The sequence below is a fragment of the Polypterus senegalus genome, chromosome 4 (genome assembly GCF_016835505.1).
Source record: "Polypterus senegalus isolate Bchr_013 chromosome 4, ASM1683550v1, whole genome shotgun sequence".
NCBI lineage: Eukaryota > Metazoa > Chordata > Cladistia > Polypteriformes > Polypteridae > Polypterus > Polypterus senegalus.
The window spans coordinates 33,010,066-33,033,853 of record NC_053157.1 but is presented as its reverse complement, the minus strand read 5'-3'; the positions used below and the strand labels follow the sequence as shown (position 1 = coordinate 33,033,853).

At 38.2% G+C, this 23,788-nt stretch overlaps 1 protein-coding gene across 2 annotated transcripts in view; it reads left to right on the top strand.

Annotated features, from left to right (window-relative positions):
- Positions 1 to 5,595: 5,595 nt before the first annotated feature.
- wdr91 (WD repeat domain 91) overlaps positions 5,596 to 23,788 on the top strand; it is a 68,097-nt gene continuing 49,904 nt past the window's right edge. Inside the window, exons 1-5 of one of the 2 annotated variants that reach the window (XM_039750421.1) lie at positions 5,596 to 6,070; positions 11,831 to 11,965; positions 12,813 to 12,992; positions 13,979 to 14,186; positions 14,581 to 14,663. In XM_039750421.1, coding sequence (XP_039606355.1) covers positions 11,843 to 11,965; positions 12,813 to 12,992; positions 13,979 to 14,186; positions 14,581 to 14,663 — 594 coding nt within the window. In that variant the 5' untranslated portion in view covers positions 5,596 to 6,070; positions 11,831 to 11,842. The remainder of the gene's footprint in view (positions 6,071 to 11,830; positions 11,966 to 12,812; positions 12,993 to 13,978; positions 14,187 to 14,580; positions 14,664 to 23,788) is intronic. The other variant, XM_039750420.1, reaches the window with a different exon arrangement.

Genomic DNA, 23,788 nt, shown 5'->3' with positions numbered 1-23,788 from the left:
CTATCTCCACATCATCTAACCTCTTCTCTCTCTTGTTCTTTTCATTCATTAGCCTCTCAAAGTATTTCTTCCATCTGCTCAACACACTCTCCTCGCTTGGATGGTTCCATCTTTAACCTTTATTACTTTATTATTCCCAGCTCGGTCCCTCCGTCTAGCCAATCGGTACAGGTCCTTTTCTCCCTCCTTAGTGTCCAACCTCTCATACAACTCATCATACGCCTTTTCTTTAGCCTTCACCACCTCTCTCTTCACCTTGCGCCTTATCTCCTTGTACTCTTGTCTACTTTCTGCATCTCTCTGACTATCCACTTCTTCTTTGCCATTCTCTTCCTCTGTATACTCTCCTGTATTTCCTCATTCCACCACCAGGTTTCCTTTTCCTCCTTCCTCTTTCCAGATGTCACATCAAGCATCCTTCTTGCTGTCATCCTTACTACATCTGCTGTAGTTTCCCAGCTGTCTGGTAACTCTTCATTGCCACCCAGTGCCTGTTTCACCTCATCCATAAACTCAGCCTTGCAGTCTTCCTTTTTCAACTTCCACCATTTCATCCTTGGCTCTGCCCCCACTCTCTTTCTCTTCTTGATCTCCAATGTCATCCTACAGACCACCATCCTATGCTGCTTAACTACACTTTCCCATGCCACCACTTTGCAGTCTTCAATCTCCTTCAGATCAACTCTTCTGCATAGGATGTAATCTACCTGTGTGCATCTTCCTCCACTCTTGTATGTAACCCTATGTTCATCCCTCTTCTTAAAATACATATTCACCAGAGCCATGTTCTTTCATTTTCACAAAATCCACTATCCTCTGACCCTCTTCATTCCTCTCCTTGACACCATACCTACCCATCACCTCCTCATCTCCACTGTTCCCTTCACCAACATGCCCATTGAAATCCGCTCCAATCACCACTTTCTGTCCCTTGGGTACACTGTTCATCATTTCATCCAACTCACTCCAAAAATCTTCTTTCTCACCCATTGCACACCCAACTTGCGGTGCATATGCACTAACAACATTCATCATCACTCCTCCAATTTCCAGCTTCATAATCATTACTCTGCCTGACACTCTTTTCACCTCCAAAACACTCTTACTGTTCCTTTAGAATAACTCACACCCAATTTCTCCTCCCATCCACACCATGATAGAACAATCTGAATCCACCTTCAATCCACCTGACCTTACTCCCCTTCCATTTAGTCTCTGGCATGCACAATATATCAACCTTCCTTCGCTCCATTATATCTGCTAATTCTCTCCCCTTACCAGTCATACTGCCAACTTTCAAAGTTCCTACCCTCAGTTCCACTCTCTTTACTTTCCTCCTTTCCTCCTGCCTCTGGACATGTTTCCCCCCCTTCTTCTCCTTCTTCTTCTTCAGCCAGCAGTAGCCCTATTTCCGCCAGCACCCTGTTGTATAACAGTACTGGTGGCGGTCGTTGTTAACCTGGGGCTCGACTGATCCGGTATGGAAATTTGTATTGTTGTCCGCATATTGAATTGGCAAAATTTTACACCAGATGCCCTTCCTGACGTAAAAGTCCCCATTTATCCGGGCTTGGGGCCGGCACGGACAAACACACTGGTTTGTGCATACCCTTTGGCTGGGTTTTAACAAACAAATTAAATACTAAAAAAAAAACAAAATAAACTGTCTCCAGTGCACTAAACTGTTGTTGCAGTAATAAGCACCTTCATGAGCAGTAAAAGGTGTTTACCGATTTGTAAAACTACACACTGAGAACTATTACAATCCATCTACATAACCCATATAAGTATCTCACAAAAGTGAGTACACCCCTCACATTTTTGTAAATATTTTACTATATCTTTTCATGGGACAACACTGAAGATATGACACTTTGATACAATGTAAAGTAGTCAGTGTACAGCTTGTATAACAGTGTAAATTTGCTGTCCCCTCAAAATAACTCAACACACAGCCATTAATGTCTAAACCGCTGGCAACAAAAGTGAGTACATCGCCAAGTGAAAAATGTCCAAATTGTTCCCAAAGTGTCAATATTTTGTGTGGCCACCATTATTTTCCAGTACTGCCTTAACTCTCTTGGGCATGGAGTTCACTAGAGCTTCACAGGTTGCCACTGGAATCCTCTTCCACTCCTCCATGATGACATCATGGAGCTGGTGAATGTTAGAGACCTTGTGCTCCTCCACCTTCCATTTGAGGATGCCCCACAGATGCTCAATAGGGTTTAGCTCTCGAGACATGCTTGGCCAGTCCAGCACCTTTACCCTCAGTTTCTTTAGTAAGGCAGTGGTCGTCTTGGAGGTGTGTTTGGGGCTGTTATCATATTAGAATACTGCCCTGCAGCCCAGTTCCGAAGGGAGGGGATCATGCTCTGCTTCAGTATGTCACAGTACATGTTGGCATTCATGGTTCCCTCAATGAACTGTAGCTCCCCAGTGCCGGCAGTACTCATGCAGTCCCAAACCATGACACTCCCACCACCATGCTTGACTGTAGGCAAGACACACTTGTCTTTGTACTCCTCACCTGGTTGCCACCACACACACTTGACATCATCTGAACCAAATAAGTTTATCTTGGTCTCATCAGACCACAGGACATGGTTTCAGTAATCCATGTCCTTAGTCTGCTTGTCTTCAGCAAACTGTTTGCGGGCTTTCTTGTGCATCATCTTTAGAGGAGGCTTCCTTCTGAAACGACAGCCATGCAGACCAATTTGATGCAGTGTGCGGCATATGGTCTGAGCACTGACAGGCTGGCCCCCCACCCCTTCAACCTCTGCAGCAATGCTGGCAGAACTCATACGTCTATTTTTAAAAGACAACCTCTGGATATGTCGCTGAGCACGTGCACTCAACTTCTGGCGAGGCCTGTTCTGAGTGGAACCTGTCCTGATAAACCACTGTATGGTCTTGGCCACCGTGCTGCAGCTCAGTTTAATGGTGTTGGCAATCTTCTTATAGCCTAGGATATCTTTATGTAGAGCAACAATTCTTTTTTTCAGAACCTCAGAGAGTTCTTTGCCATGAGGTGCCATGTTGAACTTCCAGTGACCAGTATGAGAGAGTGTGTGAGCGATAACACCAAATCTAACACACCTGCTCCACATTCACACCTGGGACCTTGTAACAATAACGAGTCACATGACACCGGAGAGGGAAAATGGCTAATTGGGCACAATTTGGACATTTTTCACTTAGGAGTGTACTCACTTTTGTTGCCAGCGGTTTAGACATTAATGGCTGTGTGTTGAGTTATTTTGAGGGGACAGAAATTTTACACTGTTATACAAGCTGTACACTGATTACATTGTATCAAAGTGTCATATCTTCAGTGTTGTCCCATGAAAAGTTATAATAAAATATTTACAAAAATGTGAGGGGTGTACTCACTTCTGTGAGATACTGTACATCCACTTTCTAATACACTTAACTAGTTCAAAGTTGTTGAGGCTGACAACCATCCTTCCACGGCACTGTGTGCATGGTGGGACCAACTGAAGAACGGGTGGCCAGCTAATCACAAGGCATATTTGTACAAACTCTCGGCCACTTTGCAGCTGAAAATAAATCTAGCATATAAATTTTTGAGATATGAGATGAAAACCAGTTGGTGCCATGGCCTGAAAGAAAAACCAGGACTTTTAAGCAGTAATGCAGCAGCACTACCTACTAAACCACTGAGACACCCATCTTCACAAACAGGCTACTTTAATATCAGGGACTGGAATCCAATTAAATACCGACCTGGAATAAAATCTAGAACAACTACTGGTTTCTAATTAATAAAATGACTTAAATGAAAACTGCAATCTCTCTAGCATTTCAATAACTGGTCTTGTCAAATCTGTTGCAATGGAAAACCCGGCTATGGCAGACAGTACTAAGCCATAAGAACACATTGCACAGACTTTAAAACATAGCCAACTTCATACATAAACTGAAGAAGGATTTTATGAATAACAAAAAGTAATGTGGTTTGAATAATTGATGAAGATGACAAGCAAAAAGACTGTAAGAAAACATTGGGCAGTGTAACCCTGATACTATGCAAATTTGCCTGCATAGAGTTGCAGTCAATAATCCAAACCAGGGTTAAGCACAACTGCTTTCCTATATTCCAAAACTGTTGCATGTTCACAATTATACAACGCACAATACTTCAATTTTGAGTAATACATATATTTTAATCTGAAACAAATCACTGTACAACAATATCGGGATGGAACGGAGAATTTGGTGTATAGTGCACATGTTGAATAACAAAGGAAATGTTATGCTTTTTCAAGATTTCTGTGCATAGTAGTAGGGTGTTGTACTGTGTTAGCCGTTATGGATGCAGTGAGAAGTCCAGCAAAATGACACCTTTCATTGGCTAACTGAATAGATTACAATATGCAAGCTTTTAAGGCAACTCAGGACCCTTCAGCCTGCCTGAACAAGGGACCTAAGCTGTCTAAAAACTTTCATATTGAAGTCTGTTCAGTTAGCCAATAAAAGATGTCATTGTGCTTGACTTCTCATTGCAAGAGTTCTGTGCAAAATATAAATTTAAAATTAGTCAAAAAGAATAAAACGTTATCATTAAGACTATTCCAACTACAGTTCTAAGAATAGCACAGAGTACTTCTTCAAAGTCTGTTGCATGGAGTCCCATATTCCTTCATTATTAATTCAAGACCTTGATTTTAACAGTAGTGTTTTTTCAGTCAAACTCGTTATTCTTTTAGCAACCTATTATATCCAACTTACTCATATAAGAATTTCATATATAGAAATTAAATGTGTTGTTATTAATATCACAGTGTTATCCAGAGAACACATAACTGAAAAACTAAGTATTTCAAGTTTCCTATTCATTTATTTAAATATTTTAAACTAAATATACACTTCTAAGGAACATTTAAGTCAGCAATTTGGTTTTGATTGTAATTACTATGACTTTTGAAATGATATTGAAACAACTCTTTGTACATATTCCAAAATGTTCTGGTATGGTTTACATAAATTGTGATAACAAAAACATTCCTAACTTGATAGTTTCTTTAAGGACTGTATTACTTTTACTTTTATTTTAGAGAAAGACCTAACAAGATGATTAGCTTTAGATAACATTATTTTCTAATGAAAGCATCTCAAAATTACTTGATCTTCCTAAATTTTTGTGAATGAGTAATTATTTCTCTTCCTTGAAGTATGTGAAGAAAACTGCTGACAGATTGGTACATTTACTTAGATAATACGGTTTAGTGGATATTTAATTATTTTACCTATATAATTTACTGTATTTATGACTTACAATTCTTTTGTTTTATCTTATTTTATGTACGCTACGCCCGATTCTTTATTATTACTGTATATATTATTAAGAATGTTAGTTATACTGAAAGATGTGCATTGTAATGTTAGTTTTATAATGTCAATAAATACTAACCAAAAAAAAACTTATCTACATTCCGTGAAACGCACAGCGGACACATAATTAAAACGCAGCGTAAAAGGCCACACAAACACCTGTTATTAGTTTGAAGTTCATAAAGCCGTTTCAACTCCAATTAATTAAAGCATTACTTCTGCAGAACACAAACTCTGCTGACTGGAATGTTTCTTCTCTCATGTAGGACCGAGGCAATGCCTCTCGCACTCCTTCATCTCTGTGTTTTTAATCTGTGAGATTCTTGTTAACTTTTCTCATGACAGTTTTGGCTGTACAAACTCTGCACTTTTATCAACGACAATTTAAATACGCTCCACCAGCTGTTTAAGCAAGCGAAATGGAAGCCCGATTGGAACAACGAGGTGTAAAGGTTTGGATCGACAGTAAAGTCTACCAATTGCTTAAGATCTCAGAACGCCTTTAGAGGATGATTTGATATTTAGAAATGATTCTTCTGGCACCGCCCACATTTTGTTTCAACTGTACAGCACTTTCGCACAAACATGGCGGCGGCGCGCTCCTTTCCGGTAACCAAGCTAGTCATATGCTTCTCGACGTGACGTATCACGTGACGTCTTGCATAGAGGAAGTTTTGATGTGGGTGGAAAGTAGCTTCATAACAATTGAATTGTAAGTAGACTTTTATTATGCAGAATTATTAGAAACAGCAAGTTTTCAGTGGTTTGGCTCGTACCACGTTGAAACAGTTACAAGCGCGATCTGAGTTATATTTTAATTAGCTGTTGTCTTTTCTGCATTTGAAAAGTTGCATGATGCTAACTGTAGCGAATCCTATTGTCATATCTGTGAACGCTGTTCAAGTAAAAAAAAAAAAAAGTTACTGCCCTATGTTTGTAAGCTGCATACGGTATTATCTGTATGGTACCGCATGGGCGACACCACGTATTTTTTTTTTTCATTTTTATTGCTCAGATTTTAATGTCAATTCCGCTAAGCATCATGTTAGTTGTTAGCCTTGTGGTCAGTCCATTCAAATATTTGATGTGTCCCTTAAAATGCTTTAATCCTGTTTGTATTGTATCACTCGATGCCTTTCATTTGGTATATATTTCGCCCCAGTTCCATTCAAATCGTGGTTCCATTATAAAATTGACAAGTGTTCTTAATTTGGAAGGTATGGCGATTAATGCACTTGTGCTTTTTTTTTTATTTTAAAAAAAAAACGGTTATTTCTGACATCACTTGCATTGACACATTAGCACGAACACTCACATAGCGGTCCTTCTAATTTTGATCGCATTAGTTACTGGTGTGGAACGTTAAACTCATAAAAATGGGTTTAATTGTGAAGTTATTTTAGCTGCATTCATGAACACAGCAGAAAAAAATGACAATACAAAAAGTAGAGTGTTTCTATCATGTCATATTCAGCTAAAAATGGAAAAGAAATGTAATTAAAATTGATCAGATTACTCAATTCTGCGGTGGGTTGGCACCCTGCCTGGGATTGGTTCCTGCCTTGTGCCCTGTGTTGGCTGGGATTGGCTCCAGCAGACCCCCGTGACCCTGTGTTCGGATTCAGCGGGTTGGAAAATGGATGGATGGATTACTCAATTTATTTATGCATACAGTAGTTTTAAATGAATTTAACATGAACATATTTAAACAACCTAATACTTTTATACATATATGTAAAGTAAACAACAATACATATTAACCGATTACATATAAATACATTCGTTTTTGTCACTTCTTAGTTTTTGTTTAAATTTTTATTCAAAACCTCCTTTGGTGTCCCATTGTTTGTACATTTTTTCTTGTGCATTCCTATGAATCTTCATGCAGTGACCCGCCATTATACTGACATCCGAGCGTCTCTTGTACCTCCATGTCTTTGATAAATCTGTGAAATCTGTCACCATGCTCTTCACTCGTCAAGCTCAAGATTTTCAGGGAAAAATTCCAAATCTGCATCCAAAAAGTGAATTTTGAGATGATGCAACGCAATTACTTAAACCTAATGACGTTTTCACAAATTATTTATAATTTGGTTGTTTATTGTTGCCTAAAAATTTAGAATTTACTTTAAATGATACCAAAGCCTCCCATTCCACATTGTTTATTACCCCATCATTTAGAAATCCGTATAATGTCTTGCAAAAATGCCCTCTTTCAATTCTGCCTCAGATAGACCTGGAAATGCTTGGTGCAAATACATGAATCAGGCTCCATCTTTCAACTGGGCTTTGACAAACTGCCTCATTGTAAGCCAAAGCTACGTCTGATTATGTTTTTGGCACCAAGCTGTAGCATTTTTCTAGCTGGCCATTCCTTCTGAACCCAATGTCAGTTCTTGGTTCTGCTGTTCTACTCGCAGAGATAAAATAGGAATTTAGTATGCCTTGACTGCTGCTATGACTCATCATTATGTTTCAATTTCATTCTAAACTTTTTATTAAATAAAATAACTCTTCTGTTTTAAACAATTTCTAATATTAGTTTGCTTGAATTGCACTATTTTCTATCATTAAAATAAAGTATCGATAATTTTTAATTAATTACAGTGAGAAAAAATATTGTCAGGTAAAAAGTGTGTTTTGTTAAAAAATGGCACACATTGAAGAAATACAGTTTTCATTTTTAATTTTCCGTGCTCCATAATATGTAAAACCCACATGAAATAAACAAAACAATTTTTTCATTGTATTCCAGTGTCAGTATATTTTACAGGTATCACTGTATTTTCTAGAATATAGGACATTGTGAATTGATACAACAAATTACTTCACAGCACAGAGCTCCTCAAGTCAGAAAAGTAGTCAGCCAAGGGTTGGAGTTCGGTGCCTGCAATTTCTCTGTGTATAAGTACAGATATAAAGTCCTCTGCTTTTTGGTGCCTTAAGAAGTTGATATTTATTTTTCTCTCCTACTTGTCCACTTACACATGGCAAACACTGGCAGTACTATTGTATATCTGTGCTTAATAAACACAATTTGTTTTGTTGAAGTAAATTACATCTTTAAAATGTAGCATATTACGTCACAGTCTTACTGCCCTGCTGTTGAGGATCCTGCATGTGATAACAGTCTCACTCAGTTGGCTGATCAGATGTTGCTCATTCACCACACAATTGACAATTCGAAAAGTTCACCAAGTATTCCTGCAATAACTGTTAAAAAAGTGTAACAATCATGTAACAATAATTTTGCCTCTTCACATTTCCAATTAAAATAGTAAAAATAACATTATACAAATAAATAAATGAACAATTCTAGAAGAGATCATACTTAACAGTCCATACACAAGCTTATGTATATAGCTACACTGCCTAAATTGTCATAGACCACATGTGCAAAGAGATTCTCAGTGAGAACTTGAGCAGCACAAATTTAAGCATTAAATAAATATGTTGAACCTTTTTAATTTTTTTAAATGAAGCCAGTTATCTGATGCTCAGCCCAGTAAATTTATCTTTTAGTATACTACTAGTGTATTAGGATAAATGTAATTCTTAATAAAGTGATAGAGCTGATTTGATAGAGTTTCAATTATAGCAGGGGTAACTGATAAGTAAAAAAGTGACATATTCTAACTCCAGAACAAATGAGAAAGATGCTAAAATACAACGTGTACAATAGGTGCTGTCTGTGATGGGGGTTTATGGTCTACTGAGTCTATACATTGCTACAGCCGGATCTGTACTTAACCCTATAATCCTAACATGTTGGCTTGTTTAAGTAGTTTCAGCAAAATTATAATCTTATGAAAGTAGCCCAGTAAACCATAGATAGTTATAAATTTAATTTGGGCTCTTTAAAATGAACTAATTCAATATAATAAAAAAAAGTGATGCATTGTAAATATAATAATGATCTTTAATTACTGACCGTAATTCTTGTCTACATTGTCATATGTAGAGAATACAACATCACCCTCTGCTCAATGAACTTTTTCAGAGAGTTTATAAAATGAGAACCAGACTATAGAGAACTTCTTAGCAAGCCAGGAGTTTATTTTAATTCAAGGATGGTAATGAACAAGAGAGGATAATATTTGCCAAATTGTAAAGCAAGTGTTAATATTAGCCCACTCTGGACCTCTATCTAGCTGGTATTTGCCTGCCTTCCACACAAGCTGTGGCTGTTTTCTCCAGCAGAGAAATAGCCTTCCACATCTCAAGAACCAGTTTATATTGCTTTTGTCTGTTATGTCTAGGTCCATCACACTTGTCTGTCATTCGACTGGCACTGCACCTGAGCCCACATGATGGCTTTTAAGCCGAAAAACTTTGAAGGGCTGAAGATGCAGATAAGTCTAATATGGTTGGAAAACCAGACATGGGTGGACGGTTTTGTTTTATTAACAATTATTATGTATCTGAACGGATGTATATTAATATGAGTTTCTCTTCTTCGTTAGCCTTGTAGTAAAATGCATTTAAAGGCTAAAATCTTATTCAAATCTTGAAAGTTGAAGAGCTGGAATTAAGCAGTACAACCACCAAACATGACCCTGTCCCCTTAACCTACTCTTAAATTAAGTAACCCAAAGAAAATTGAATACATTTTTCATACTCCTAGTCATTCTGGTGTGGCATCAAGGATAACTGTCAATTAGGATCCAAGATGAAGTGTTGTTCAACGTCAGCCACCTGTAACGACCACCAATAAGGGCATTTGTTGATGATCTGACTGTCCCCACAGAGTCTGTCCCAGGCTGCCGATGGAACCTGCAGGGCCTGGAAGAGTCAATGCTGTTGGCACGGGTACAGTTCAAGCTAGCCAAGTCAAAATCTTTCATAATGAGGAAGGGAAATATGTCAGAGAAGTACATATTCAGCATTGCAGGAACAAATATTCCAGCTATCTCAGAGAAGCCTGTCTAGAGTTTAGGGAAGGTGTCTGACAGCTCATTGAAGGATGCTGCATCTGTGCATGCAACCTGTACAGTGTTGGATACCTACCTGAAAGCAATACACCAGTCCGGATTACCAGGGAAGCTTAAGGCTTGGCTACATCAGCATCCTCTGGCCACTTACTGACTACAAAGTGCCCATCTTCACATTCAGACCAGAGAGGTGGTGTGGTACTGGGATTCCAATTTGAAGGTAGCCAGAGCTGAAGTAAGTGGAAAAACAGGAAGAAAGTGGAGGACGCAGGAGACAGTTCAACAGACTAAGAGAAGTCTGTGACACAAGAGGCTATTGGGGGTAGTGACATGAGGATGAGCCATACTCAACACATCAGAACCATCAAGGCGAGGGAGGAGCAGTAGTTAAGGAGGAAAGATCATGAAGGGCAATCACAATGAGACAACAAGGAATGTGGGTTAGATGGCAGATTGGGATCAAAAGGAAGGTGACCTGGGCAGAAATCTGAATCAAATTCCTCATCCAGGCAGTGTATGGTGTACTGCCAGTACAGCTTTACCCCATCAAACCTGTAAATAAGGGGCAGAGCTGAGTCGTCTGTCTGCCCACTGTGCTCCAAGCGAGGAACATCGGAACACATTCTCAGTGGTTGCTCCAAAACACTTGGGGAGGGACATTGCAGATGGTGGCATGGCCAAGTCCTGAAGGTTATCGCTGGAACTATCAGTGCAGGAATCGCTGCAGCCAAGTGTTCCCACCCCTCTAAGCAGACAGTCGTTTTTGGAAGAGCATGCGAGCAGCCAAAAGCCACATGGTAAACATCAGCAGACATTTTGGGCACAGCAAGAGATTGGCTGCTGGAAAACCTCAAACGACAGCTGAAGTTCCCCAGCCTCATCGCTGTCACTAACCTGCAACTAGACAAAGTCATCTTGTCTGAGGCCACACAGCAAGTGGTTATGTTGGAGCTGACAAGTCTAATGGGAAGAATGTCTGGAGGAGGCCTCTGAAAGGAAGATCACCAAATGCCCTTGATTAGTCAGGCAATGCCAGCAAGCAGGGTGTAGACCAAGGTTGGGTACAGGGGCTTTGCAGCCCACTCCCTAACTAAGGCCCTCATTCACCTGGGTATAAAAGGGAGTGAGAGAAGGAGAGCCATCCGCAAGACCACTAATGTGGTGGAGAGAGCCTCTCGGTGCTATGGTTTAAGAGAGGTCTGATCAGCTTGGACTGGGTTACCTGGATGAGGGTGTAGGATGTCGAAATATCCAAAACAACCAATAATTCTAGGAACATAACTGATGATGTATCCAGTAGTGTCAACAGGTATATTCATCACACTGCAGTTACTGTATTTCATATGTGCAATTGCACCACTGACTTGTTATTTGGTAAGAAGTCTTACCAAAATCTTATAAGATTATTTAATCTAAATTTTAATATATACACTTGTAAGTGTAGCTATTTGGAGTAATGTTTGTTAAAATGCAAACGTTAAAAGTCTACCATTGTGCGAGAGTGGCATAATAATGAATAATGTTTGATTGTCTTCATTAAGTTTTAATAGGTCATGACTTCAGCAGTGGAGAGAACAGATGAACTTGTTAGAGAATACCTCATGTACCGAGGATTCACTAGTGCCCTCAGACAAATGGACATGGAGATCAAAGCAGATAAGGACAAAGGTTTTAGGGTATGTTTGGTATTTCTCTGCTGTCTTTGAAGCATGTTAGATTGATTGGTAGCTTTAACTTCTCTCACTGTAAGTTAGTGTGCCCCATGATGGACAACTGTCCTATCCATGATTGCTTTGTGCCTTCAACCTTGTAAATGGATGAAGCATTTTCAGAGTATATTTGTATTTAAAGCCTTTCTATGTAATAGCTTTTGTCTATATTATCATGCTGTAAAGTCCTCCCACAAATGCCGCTGATTGAGGGTAAACATTTCTAATTAATCAGTACTTGGTGAGATAGATGGGTGTTTTTTTTCTGATGCATCATATTTAATTTTTTTTCTTTAGCTGTTGTAATTCACACTTCAAGAGCAATTTAAACCCTTACATACATTTTATATTTGTTTTTTATGTAAAATATTTGATTTCTGTTGGTTTAAAAATTGAAAACTAATTGTTGAGGTGCTATTAAGCAATAGTATATGTAATACTTAATATTTTCTAAACCTATACTTTGTTACAATACAGTTTATTGATTAGTATTGCAAACTGCATTGATTCAATTTTATTTTTTTTATTTTTGTAGTGTAATTTAATAAGTAAGAATCATCAGATGTAACCAAATTATTTTGCAGATAAACAGCGACAGATACATTTTTAATTTACTGTGTTAACAAGTTTCAGTGATAAACTTAGCAACAAAGATGCTTATTGTGAATAAAATTTGCTTTTAAGGTCCTATATGTTTTTTTCCTCTTGAGAACACTGTGTATATTTAATGGTAACTAATAAATGTTTTCTGTGAGAAAGATTTTGAGTATGTTACAAGTTCATTACTGGCAGCTTGTGTTCCTTCTTGTTGCAGGTGGATAAAATCATTGAACAATTGCAGCACTTTGTACAGAGTTTTGATCTTACTGGCCTCCGAGATTACTGGAGCTATCTGGATAAACGCTTCTTTAGCAGGCTGGAGGATGTCTACAGACCCACTGTAAACAAACTAAGAACCAGTCTATTTCGCTATTACCTTGTGTATACTGTACAGGTACACAAAGAACGGTACTTTTTTTTTTCTCACAAAGATTTATTACGTCATAAACTCTTATCAGGTCTGGAAATTGCAATTGTAAACATTTGAATTCTTAAGATGATTTGTATTCAGTACTTTTAGTTGAAAATGACAGTGTGTTTTAATAAAATAAGAATGAAGTTATTCAGAGTGAGATATATTTGAAAATTGAAGGAAAAAGCATATTTGTAAAATGCAAATTGGGTTGTTGTCTGTATTCTTGGAATGCAAGATCTGTGTTAGTTTTGCTTATATTGAAAACATTGTTGTAAATACATTCATGAAAATACTTTTTATCAGTAGTTTAAATGAGAGGAAGAAGCTTCAGGTATATTTTTCTTAGATACACTTACATTTTTTAAAAATATGGGTGTAACATACTGAACAAGAAGATATTGAATTTAGCCACAATATATTCTGAATAGTGGCCATGATGTTGATGTGACCGTGACTTTGATTTGGCATGCCTTCTTAGATACTGTTGTTTTAATAGCTTGGTACTTTTTAATACATTGTTTAGTGTTTAAATGTAATTGCTCATGTGGCAATGGATCTCTGATAACATGTTGTTTTGCAATGTAGTATGCCACTTTTCTGGGCTGCCTTGATCAATTGTGTAGATGTGAGCTAATAGAGTTATAACTGGTAATACAGCATGTTAAATAACATGTAAAGAGAAGTGCTGTATTTTTGAAGTTAAAAGTTTATTTTTCAATGTCATTTGCCCCAGGAAAGTTAAGTGAAATTTTATCTAGTAATTAAAAAAATTCCATGCCTAACTGGCTTACAGTTGTGGCTTACAGAGCCATCAGTCCAAATGTGAAACAAACATTTAACTATAGTAAAATGTCAAACTTATCCATTAATACAAACGTCTGTGTTCTAATTATAATAAAATCGATTGCAAACAGTTTTAGCTTGTGGAATGTGCAAATTAAAATATGTATTTTTCCTTCTCATAGTCAAATCGGACTGAAAAAACGCAAGAGTTCTTTCAGAAGCAAGCTGTGGAACTCCAGGGACAATCTGAGTGGAGGGACTGGTTTGTTTTACCTTTCATCAAGGACCCTGAACAGAATCAGACTTTTTCAAGTTATTTCACCCGTCAATGGGCAGATACCTTCCTTGTTTCACTTCACAATTTTCTTAGTGTTCTCTTCCAGTGTATGCATATCCTTTTCAACACACCTTTATTCATATATTTAATATATTAACTATTAATATATTTGATTATATACTTCTTCATAGCCTTCTTAATTATTTTGTAATTTCATTTTATGTTTTTATAATTTATGGGCTACGGTGGGCTGGCACCCTGCCCGGGGTTTGTTTCCTGCCTTGCGCCCTGTGTTGGCTGGGATTGGCTCCAGCAGACCCCGTGACCGTGTAGTTAGGATATAGCGGGTTGGATAATGGATGGATGGATAGATAATTTATGTAATGGAACCAGTTAGTTATTTGTGGTATTATTGGGATGTACTAGCTGAAGTATTCTGCTGCTAATTATTCGGAGGAACCAGTGACAGAAATTTTTCTTTAAACTTATATTCTTTGACTTGACCACCTATTCCAGTTTTGCTGAGTTTTGACAGAGAAGTACAACGGAGTGTTGCCATTTTTGAAGAAAATGAAATGCTTCGACAAATGGTGAGAATTGCTCATGAAACAGCTATTTGCTTTTTGGGAGGAAGGAAATGATAAATATGTAATAACATAAAGCAGCTACAGTTTTAAGTAATTGGTACTGTAGAATTTAGTTTAAAGATTTTTAACAGAAAAAATAGCATTACATATTTAAATTCTGATATTGAATCGAAATCTGTTGATTCAGTAAGAACATAATCTGCCATAACTAACTCACTTGTTATCCACATCATGCTGAAGAAGTTAAGAGTAAGTTTCCTAATCCTTTGAAACAGTCTTTCTTTTACAGGGAGCTACCAGGCTATCATTGAGAGAGAGAAGGAATCCCCTTACATGTTCTAAGCCAGGGATGCCCACACTTTTTCTGCTTGCGAGCTACTTCTAAAATGACCAGGTCGAAATGATCTACCTACATTAAAAATTATATATATACACTCACCTAAAGGATTATTAGGAACACCTGTTCAATTTCTCATTAATGCAATTATCTAATCAACCAATCACATGGCAGTTGCTTCAATGCATTTAGGGGTGTGGTCCCGGTCAAGACAATCTCCTGAATTCCAAACTGAATGTCAGAATGGGAAAGAAAGGTGATTTAAGCAATTTTGAGCGTGGCATGGTTGTTGGTGCCAGACGGGCCGGTCTGATTATTTCACAATCTGCTCAGTTACTGGGATTTTCATGCACACCCATTTCTAGGGTTTACAAAGAATGGTGTGAAAAGGGAAAAACATCTAGTATGCGGCAGTCCTGTGGGCGAAAATGCCTTGTTGATGCTAGAGGTCAGAGGAGAATGGGCCGACTGATTCAAGCTGATAGAATAGCAACTTTGACTGAAATAACCACTCGTTACAACCGGGGTATGCAGCAAAGCATTTGTGAAGCCACAACACGCACAACCTTGAGGCAGATGGGCTACAACAGCAGAAGACCCCACCGGGTACCACTCATCTCCACTACAAAAAGGAAAAAGAGGCTACAATTTGCACGAGCTCACCAAAATTGGACAGTTGAAGACTGGAAAAATGTTGCCTGGTCTGATGAGTCTCGATTTCTGTTGAGACATTCAAATGGTAGAGTCAGAATTTGGCGTAAACAGAATGAGAACATGGATCCATCATGCCTTGTTACCACTGTGCAGGCTGGTGGTGGTGGTGTAATGGTGTGGGGATGTTTTCTTGGCACACTTTAGGCCCCTTAGTGCCAATTGGGCATCGTTTAAATGCCACGGGCTACCTGAGCATTGTTTCTGACCATGTCCATCCCTTCATGACCACCATGTAGCCATCCTCTGATGGCTACTTCCAGCAGGATAATGCACTATGTCACAAAGCTCAAATCATTTCAAATTGGTTTCTTGAACATGACAATGAGTTCACTGTACTAAAATGGCCCCCACAGTCACCAGATCTCAACCCAATAGAGCATCTTTGGGATGTGGTGGAACGGGAGCTTCGTGCCCTGGATGTGCATCCCACAAATCTCCATCAACTGCAAGATGCTATCCTATCAATATGGGCCAACATTTGTAAAGAATGCTTTCAGCACCTTGTTGAATCAATGCCACGTAGAATTAAGGCAGTTCTGAAGGCGAAAGGGGGTCAAACACCGTATTAGTATGGTGTTCCTAATAATCCTTTAGGTGAGTGTGTATGTGTGTGTGTGTATATATATATATATATATATATATATATATATATATACACGGAGTATACTTTATACATAAAATGTATGTTGTCGTACCTTGCATAACTGAATAACCTTTATGGCACAATAACAATTCAATACATTTATGGTCACAACTCTATTTGGATTTAATAATCGTCATATGGTAAAAGGCTGACTTGCATAAATTAGTAGAGCCGAATAATGCAGTCAAGGAGCTTTTGAATTCAGCCAAGTCAAAAATGACGGCTGTCCGATTAACTGTGATTTTAGTTCCCTCTCCTTTCTCTTTCTCAGATCGCTTTTTGGAAGGATGTCAGTTTCGTAGTTTTTATGAACAGTTCGAAAGTGCCTTTCCACATTTTCCTTCTTTGGAATAGCAATGATAGATTGACAAATCAGATAAACGCACTTCGATTGTGACATTGTGAGAAAAAATTCCTCTTCCAATTCCACATCCAGCCCATACCCTCCCTAAACAATTTTTTTTTAAAATCCCTCCTTTTGTCGATATACATTGGAAGGCTAACTAGATCACAGCCGGAGTTTTGCAGTGGCTTGCGTGTTTGATTGTGCATGCGGGATGACCAGTGTGTTAGAAGAGAAGAGATCTCAGACTGGCCACCCTGTATATCAATCAAGTGGCAGATGTCATAGGAAGAATATATGATAGACTAACGTTTAAAAAAAAATAATAATTTTTTTAATGCAATGCGATCTACCGGTCGATTGCGATTGACGCATTGGGCACCCCTGTTCTAGGCCTTCCACTTGTTTTTTTCCTAGTAGGTAGTGTACAGTGCACATCTGTGGAAGGGGCTTTCGTGATTCCCCAGTTAGCAGCAGCTTTAAGCATGTAGCACAGCCACATTGCTATTATTTGTATACTTAATTCCACTTTGTTTTTGTGTAATTTACTGTGCTCGGCTTATGTATTCATTTATGAGAATGTATGAAATGCTTAATGCAGAGTGGACTGGATTGAAAAAATGCATTTTTTCACTCCTTGGCTGCATTATGCTTCTGAACCAAGCTCTGGATGACCAGAAGCTATTTACTATAAATATCCACTGCAAAAGCACTGAGCAGTTGATTGAAAATGTATAGTAGGCAAGTTGAGGTGTTTCTTTTTCTACAGTTTTCATGAAAGCCTTTATGAGAATCAATAAGTTAATCTCTTTCAACATTTTCTGATTTACATAAATTAATAAGCATAACTTTACCTAGTGAGTTGCCTTTCCACACAACACAAAATTATTTGTAGAGTACACCTCTAAACCTAAATAGTCATTGAAATAATGAGAAATGGTTGGATGAAGGGATGGTTAGCTATGCTTCTTTTTCTTTGATCATTCTGCATATTTCACATTTACAAATTTGAATTTTCCGGTATTTTCTTATAGTGAACTTTGAAATATTGCTGACTGCATATACAATAGACCCCTTGTAGTAGTATTTGTTACTTGTTACTTTTTATTCTCCTTGTTTTGTTTTTCTCACAGAAGAGCACAAGGCAGTAGAGGTCTAAGAAAATAGGAATTTGTGGTAAAGAAGGAACCATTACTGGCAGCATCAAAAATGCAAACAAAAATTATAGACCAGAATGCTAGAATGGGAAGACAAAGTCAGTTTATGTGCAGTTTATACATGCCAGGAACACCACATGGATAAAAATGTCAAAATAGATCTGGGCAAAGGATGTTAAGTGAAGCTTGCAGGAAGTATATCTATGCACATATTTAAACTGAGTAAACTGATGGTTAGGGTTAGTTTAGTAAGCTATATATATATTTCACTAAGGCAAGACACCCATGGAAAGCACGCCGGAAGGGGCATGGATTCACTAAGCCGCCGACAAGTAAGACACCTATGGCGCACGCAGGAAGGAGCCACACCGGAGATGAATCGACATATGCAGTGTGTAAAGCGGTTTGCGAGGGGTATCCCATGGGATCCTTAAAAAAATCCTTTACAACTGAGGTTAAAACACAATGAAGTAAGTAGTCTTTAAAAGCCAAGTTTTCGGTTACGATGCATGACCACGTGCACCATAGCAAACTCTTTTACACACTGCATACAGCAATTCGCATCCGTGACAAACGTGCGTCGTCTAAAATGCTCCTGCAGGAACACGGAAAGTCTACGTGAGTCACAGGTGCATCTGGACTGTGCAAAGACGACAACGACTCAAGTGACGAGTTGGAGGTGGGCACATGAGCGATGGCGGTCCGCCAGTTTTCAGTCACGGACGATTGTGTGTTGGTTCATTCCATGCATTGTTACAATGTTGCTTTTCTTGCTGATTTATTACATTACCGATTTTTCAAATGTTAATTTTCTCCCTGTGCTTAAAAATCATTAAAAAACCGGCCTGATTATGCAGCGTATGGTATGCCGCGGGTTGGCTAATATTTAGTATTTCTAAAAAAGGAATCCCAAAGTGCTGAGATAAGGTGAGATCCTGAGACCACAGAAAAAAGGTGCAGAAGTGATTTGTAGGATGACTTGCACATCATAGAGTAGTAAATTGAAACTGACTTTATAAGGAAGAAGGAGCTTTCAAGGGAGAAAAGATAATGACGGGTAGAAGAGATGTGAGTGAGACCCTCTAGGACCTTAGTATAATTTACGATTTTGGAATGATTCAAGCCCTAAAACTATCAAACACATGCCCCACTATTGTGATGGCAGATTGTACCCAGACAAATACTAACCACTATGAATAAGGCAGATTATTACTTACTAGCATAGAAAACAGCCTGTTTATTAAAATGGTGAGTCCATTTGTTTTGTTTGCATCTTGCTCTTTGTTTACTGGATATGCCAACCCTTACATCCCTCTTTTTTGTATTTTTTATTGCCTTTCTTTCTCTGACATTCTAGCCCTGTTGTGGAGGGTGTGATGCCAGACTCGCAAACATATGTCACACAGTTTACTAGAATACGACAGCTACTTACCTTTATTCATGAACATTCCCACCCTCTTGTGAATTCCAGAACATGTTATGCCTGGCAAAGTCATGGACACCAGGACTACAGAATTTAATTTAAAGGTGAGGGAAATTGCAGACACAATAAGAAACCAGGGTGAAGAAATATTAGATCTTACCTAGTTCCAGACAGGATGCAACACATAGGCCTAGTGATACAATTTCAAATCTAGAAGAGAATCTGTATGACAGTTGTCATGGATTAGAACAGACTATTTCAACCTAGGTCTCTTTCCATTCCAGATAAATCTGGACCAAAAATCTGATAAATATGAAGGAGGAGGGGGTAGGGGAAATCCGGAAGTTAAAGAAGGTGAGTCTGGGAACAGCATTATTCTTGACAGTGGCTAAAAGACAGGAATATTCTACCATGATTTGATCAATGACTTGATGTCTTTAAAGGCACAAGACAATTGAAGTGGAAACCTCATATTCTCAGGTAGGCTGTCATTGCCCCAAAACTGGAGTCATTCAGTAATTGGGATAGAAGTTAAAAAAGTATCAGAACTAGCACTGGGATTGAGTGGTAGTAGGGAATATTTCATCTCATTAATTTTAAAGTCTAACATTGTTTTTAGGTAGTTGAAAAATCTAAATTGTGGGAAATTCATAGGAGTTAGTACCTACAGTACAAATACAAACTAGTGTCCCAGACTAGATGTTTTCCTTTATTATTGTTATATAACATTGAATCACAGTGAATTTATTTTGGCTTTTTTTACACTGATCAAAAAAAGAGACTCTTTAATGTCAAAGTTAAAACAGATCTCTAAAAAGTGACCTAAATGTATTACAAATATAAAAACAAAATAATTGATCTCTTAAGTATTCACCCATTCAAATCAGTATTTACTGAATACAGCTTTGCCAACAATTCTAGCCATGAGTCTGTTTGCACAAGTCTCTTCAGTTTTTCCCCATTTATCTTTGCAAACCACAGACCCTTTTCCAGCTGACCTCAGAATGACTTTCTCTTTGCCACTTTCCCATAAAGCTGTGACAGTTGAAGTACTCAGGCAGCAGATGTTGTCTGCACAGCCTCCACTATCTCAGTCACTACAGCTGGTAGCTCCTCCAGAGTGCTCATTGGTGATCTCCTTCACTAGTCTTCTTGCATGATCGCTCATTTTTTGTGGATGGTCTGCTATAAGCAGATTTTGAGCTCAGCCATGTGCTTTTTATTTTTATTGATTTATTTAACTGGACATTCAGTGCACAAGTTAGACCTCACAGATATAGGTGCAGTTATACTTCAATCCGTTGAAACTCCTTTATACTCTAACTGTACCCCTACTTAATGAGAAAGGGGGGAGAGATTGAGATAAATGTCTGAAATCCTGCGCAGTACTGCTATGGGAGTAAAGTTAAATATTTTATTATGCCTACAAACTCTACACCAAAGCATACCCTATCCAAAGCCTTCTAAAGAAATGGACAGTTTAAGAAAATTCGGTGCAAAATTTCAGCATCCAGTAAAAGCAATGCTGCCAGGTATGTAAAGTAGGAGGCTGCATCGATGTCATGAAGAGGTTTTTGCAGCTAATCAGACTGTAAACAGAACAGGGTCTTTACCTTTTTTTTTAACAGAAAAGTGATAATTAGTTTAAAATTCTGGTGTTTGAATAGTGACACAAAATATCAAAGTTTAGCATTTGAAAGAGAGGAAAAGAAAGTTATTTTCAAATATACAGTATGAGTTTCTGCAGAATGCCATCAAGACCAGGGGCCTCATGCATAACGCCGTGTGTAGAATTCACACTATAACATGGCGTAAGCACAAAAGCAGAAATGTTCGTATGCACAAAAAAATCCAGATGCACAAATCTGTGCAAACGCCAACTTCCACATTCTTCCGCTATGTAAATCCCAGTCAGCGTGAAAAGAAACGATAGGATTTAAAGCATGGGAACACGGTGGCGTAGTGATTTTTTCCTGCCTCACGCAAGATGCTTGCTTAGCTGTGCGCAACCTTTGATGAAATAATTTATTGCAGCAGTACTGTCTCTTTCAAACGTACTAACCTCGAATTCCTGTCCTTACTTTTCTTTCTCCAAATACCCAATCGCCACGCAATCAGCTCTGTAATAGACATTAAGCCATCTGTAAGCTTAGAATGCCGATTCTTCAAAATGTTTAAGGAACATTGAAATATCTTCATAGTATATATTTAGAAGTATACAGCGCGAGGCAGGAACAATCCGTGAACGGAGTGCCAGCTCCTCGCTAGCACTGCGGCACAGTGTCCTCACATGTTTAATTATTAACAATATAGATTATTTAAATGAAGTTAAAATTTTATCTGTATAATAAACATATTTTGCTGGATTTCATCTTAAAAATGGTATTGTCATCATATGTAAATACGCGCTTTATAAAGTGGCTCAGGTTGTGCAATAATATAACTGTATTGCAAGTTTACAGTGAGGTGATTGTACTAATAAGTACAAACAGTTCTACAAACAGCACTTGAGGGACTGATTGAGTGCGTTTATAGTTCTTGGGATGAAACTGTTTCTGAACCGCGAGGAGAGGCTCTGAAGTGTTTGCCATATGAGAGCAGTTCAAGTAGGCAGCATGGCTGAGGCAGCGTGTGCGAGATGCTGTATACTAATAATCAACTGCTAAGCTGTGATTCCCCATTCAGATACAGTGATATAAATACTCTGAGTGGTGCAGTGAGAGTAATATGGAAAAAGATGATCTGCTGTGGCAACCCCTAACAGGAGCAGCTTAAAGAAGAAAAAGAAGGTGCAGTGAGAGTAACCACGCCAAAGCAGCTATGGTATTTGGAATTCTTTGGCTATTCCCTGGACCATTATATTGTTACAGGTTAAATTACAATCAGATACCTTAAACTAATAAACAATATGCAGTTAGTTTCAGTGTATATGATAAAGCCCCGTCAGGGATGTGGATCTAAAAAAAAAAAAGGGGTAACCACACAGGAATAGTAGCACTGCTTTGATGCTGGGTGCCACCAGTTTGCAAAACCGAGCGGAGAACTTGCATACGCCAGGGTTGTAGCTACCGTGAAAATGTGCGTGGCTTTATGCCAAGTTTAGGTTTTATACATCGTGATTTGAGCATGGAAATGTTGGTACGCAACATTTTTGTGCGTACGTACTGTTTATACATGAGGCCCCAGGTCTTTGACCACAAAATTGTTTCCTGTTTAACAACCTGAATCTCCCTCTACTGGTACAACTTTGCAGATGAAGTTAAACGATGTTAGAAACAATTATCTTAAGGTAGATGGGAAAAGAATGAAAGAGAATAAAGTACAATAAGTGGAACCAGTACTCAGGAAATAAATATGTTCAATTCTTTTTTTTTTTTAATTATTTTATTAATTTTATTGCAATCCATACAAAGCAATCAAGTTTTTACAAAAAAAATAATTGAGTTAAAGAACAGATCGATCCCCACCCTGAGAGAGAGAGCAAGCCAAACGGCGTAAAATTTAAGGCTTGTAAACATACCTTAATTAATAAGTTCTCTGTGATTCATGAACTTATTTTAAAATATTACTGATTAGATCCTGCCATGTTTTGAAAAAGTCTGTACGGATCCTCTAACTGAGTATTTGATTTTTCCAATTTCAAATAATATAACACATCGGTTTCCCACTGACTTAAAGAGGAGAGTTTGGGTTCTTCCAGTTTATCAGAATAAGTCTGCGTGCCAAAAGTGTAGTGAATGCAATCACAATTTGTTTGTCTTTCTCCACTTTAAACCCATCTGGAAGAACCCCAAACACAGCTGTTAATGGGTTAGGAGGGATTGTGAGTCCAAGGCTGTCTGAGAGGTAATTAAAAAATTTTGTCCAGAATAATGTTAATTTGGTGCAGGCCCAGAACATGTGACCCAGTGAGGCTGGGACTTGGCTGCAACGTTCACAGGTTGGATCATGCCCTGGGAAACATTTTGGAGAGTTTTAGTCGAGACAAATGTGCTCGATATATAATTTTAAGTTGTATAATTGTATGCTTTGCGCATATGGAGCTCGAGTGAATTCTCTGCATTGCTACTTTCCACTCCTTTTCTGATATATTAATTGAGAGATCTTTTTCCCAGTGTCCTCTTGGATCTTTGAAAGGATGGGATTGTAAAATGATTTTATATATTGTAGAGATGGAGTCTAAGTCCTTGAGATTGAGCAATATTTTTCCAGCATGGATGAGGGTGCAAGATGAGGAAAATCTGGAAGGTTCTGTTTAACAAAGTTCCTGATTTGAAGATAGTGAAAGAAATGTGTAGCTGGAATGTTAAATTTGGAATGTAATTGTTCATAGGATGCAAAGACGTTGTCTATATAAAGATCTCTAAGCAAGTTAATTCCAAATTTTTCCAGATATTAAAACTGCATATGTTTGTGAAGGTTGAAAGAGATGGTTCTCTTGCAGAGGTGCCACAGATAGAAGCTTCTCCGTCTTAAAATGCTTTCTACATTGGTTCCAGATTCTAAGTGAG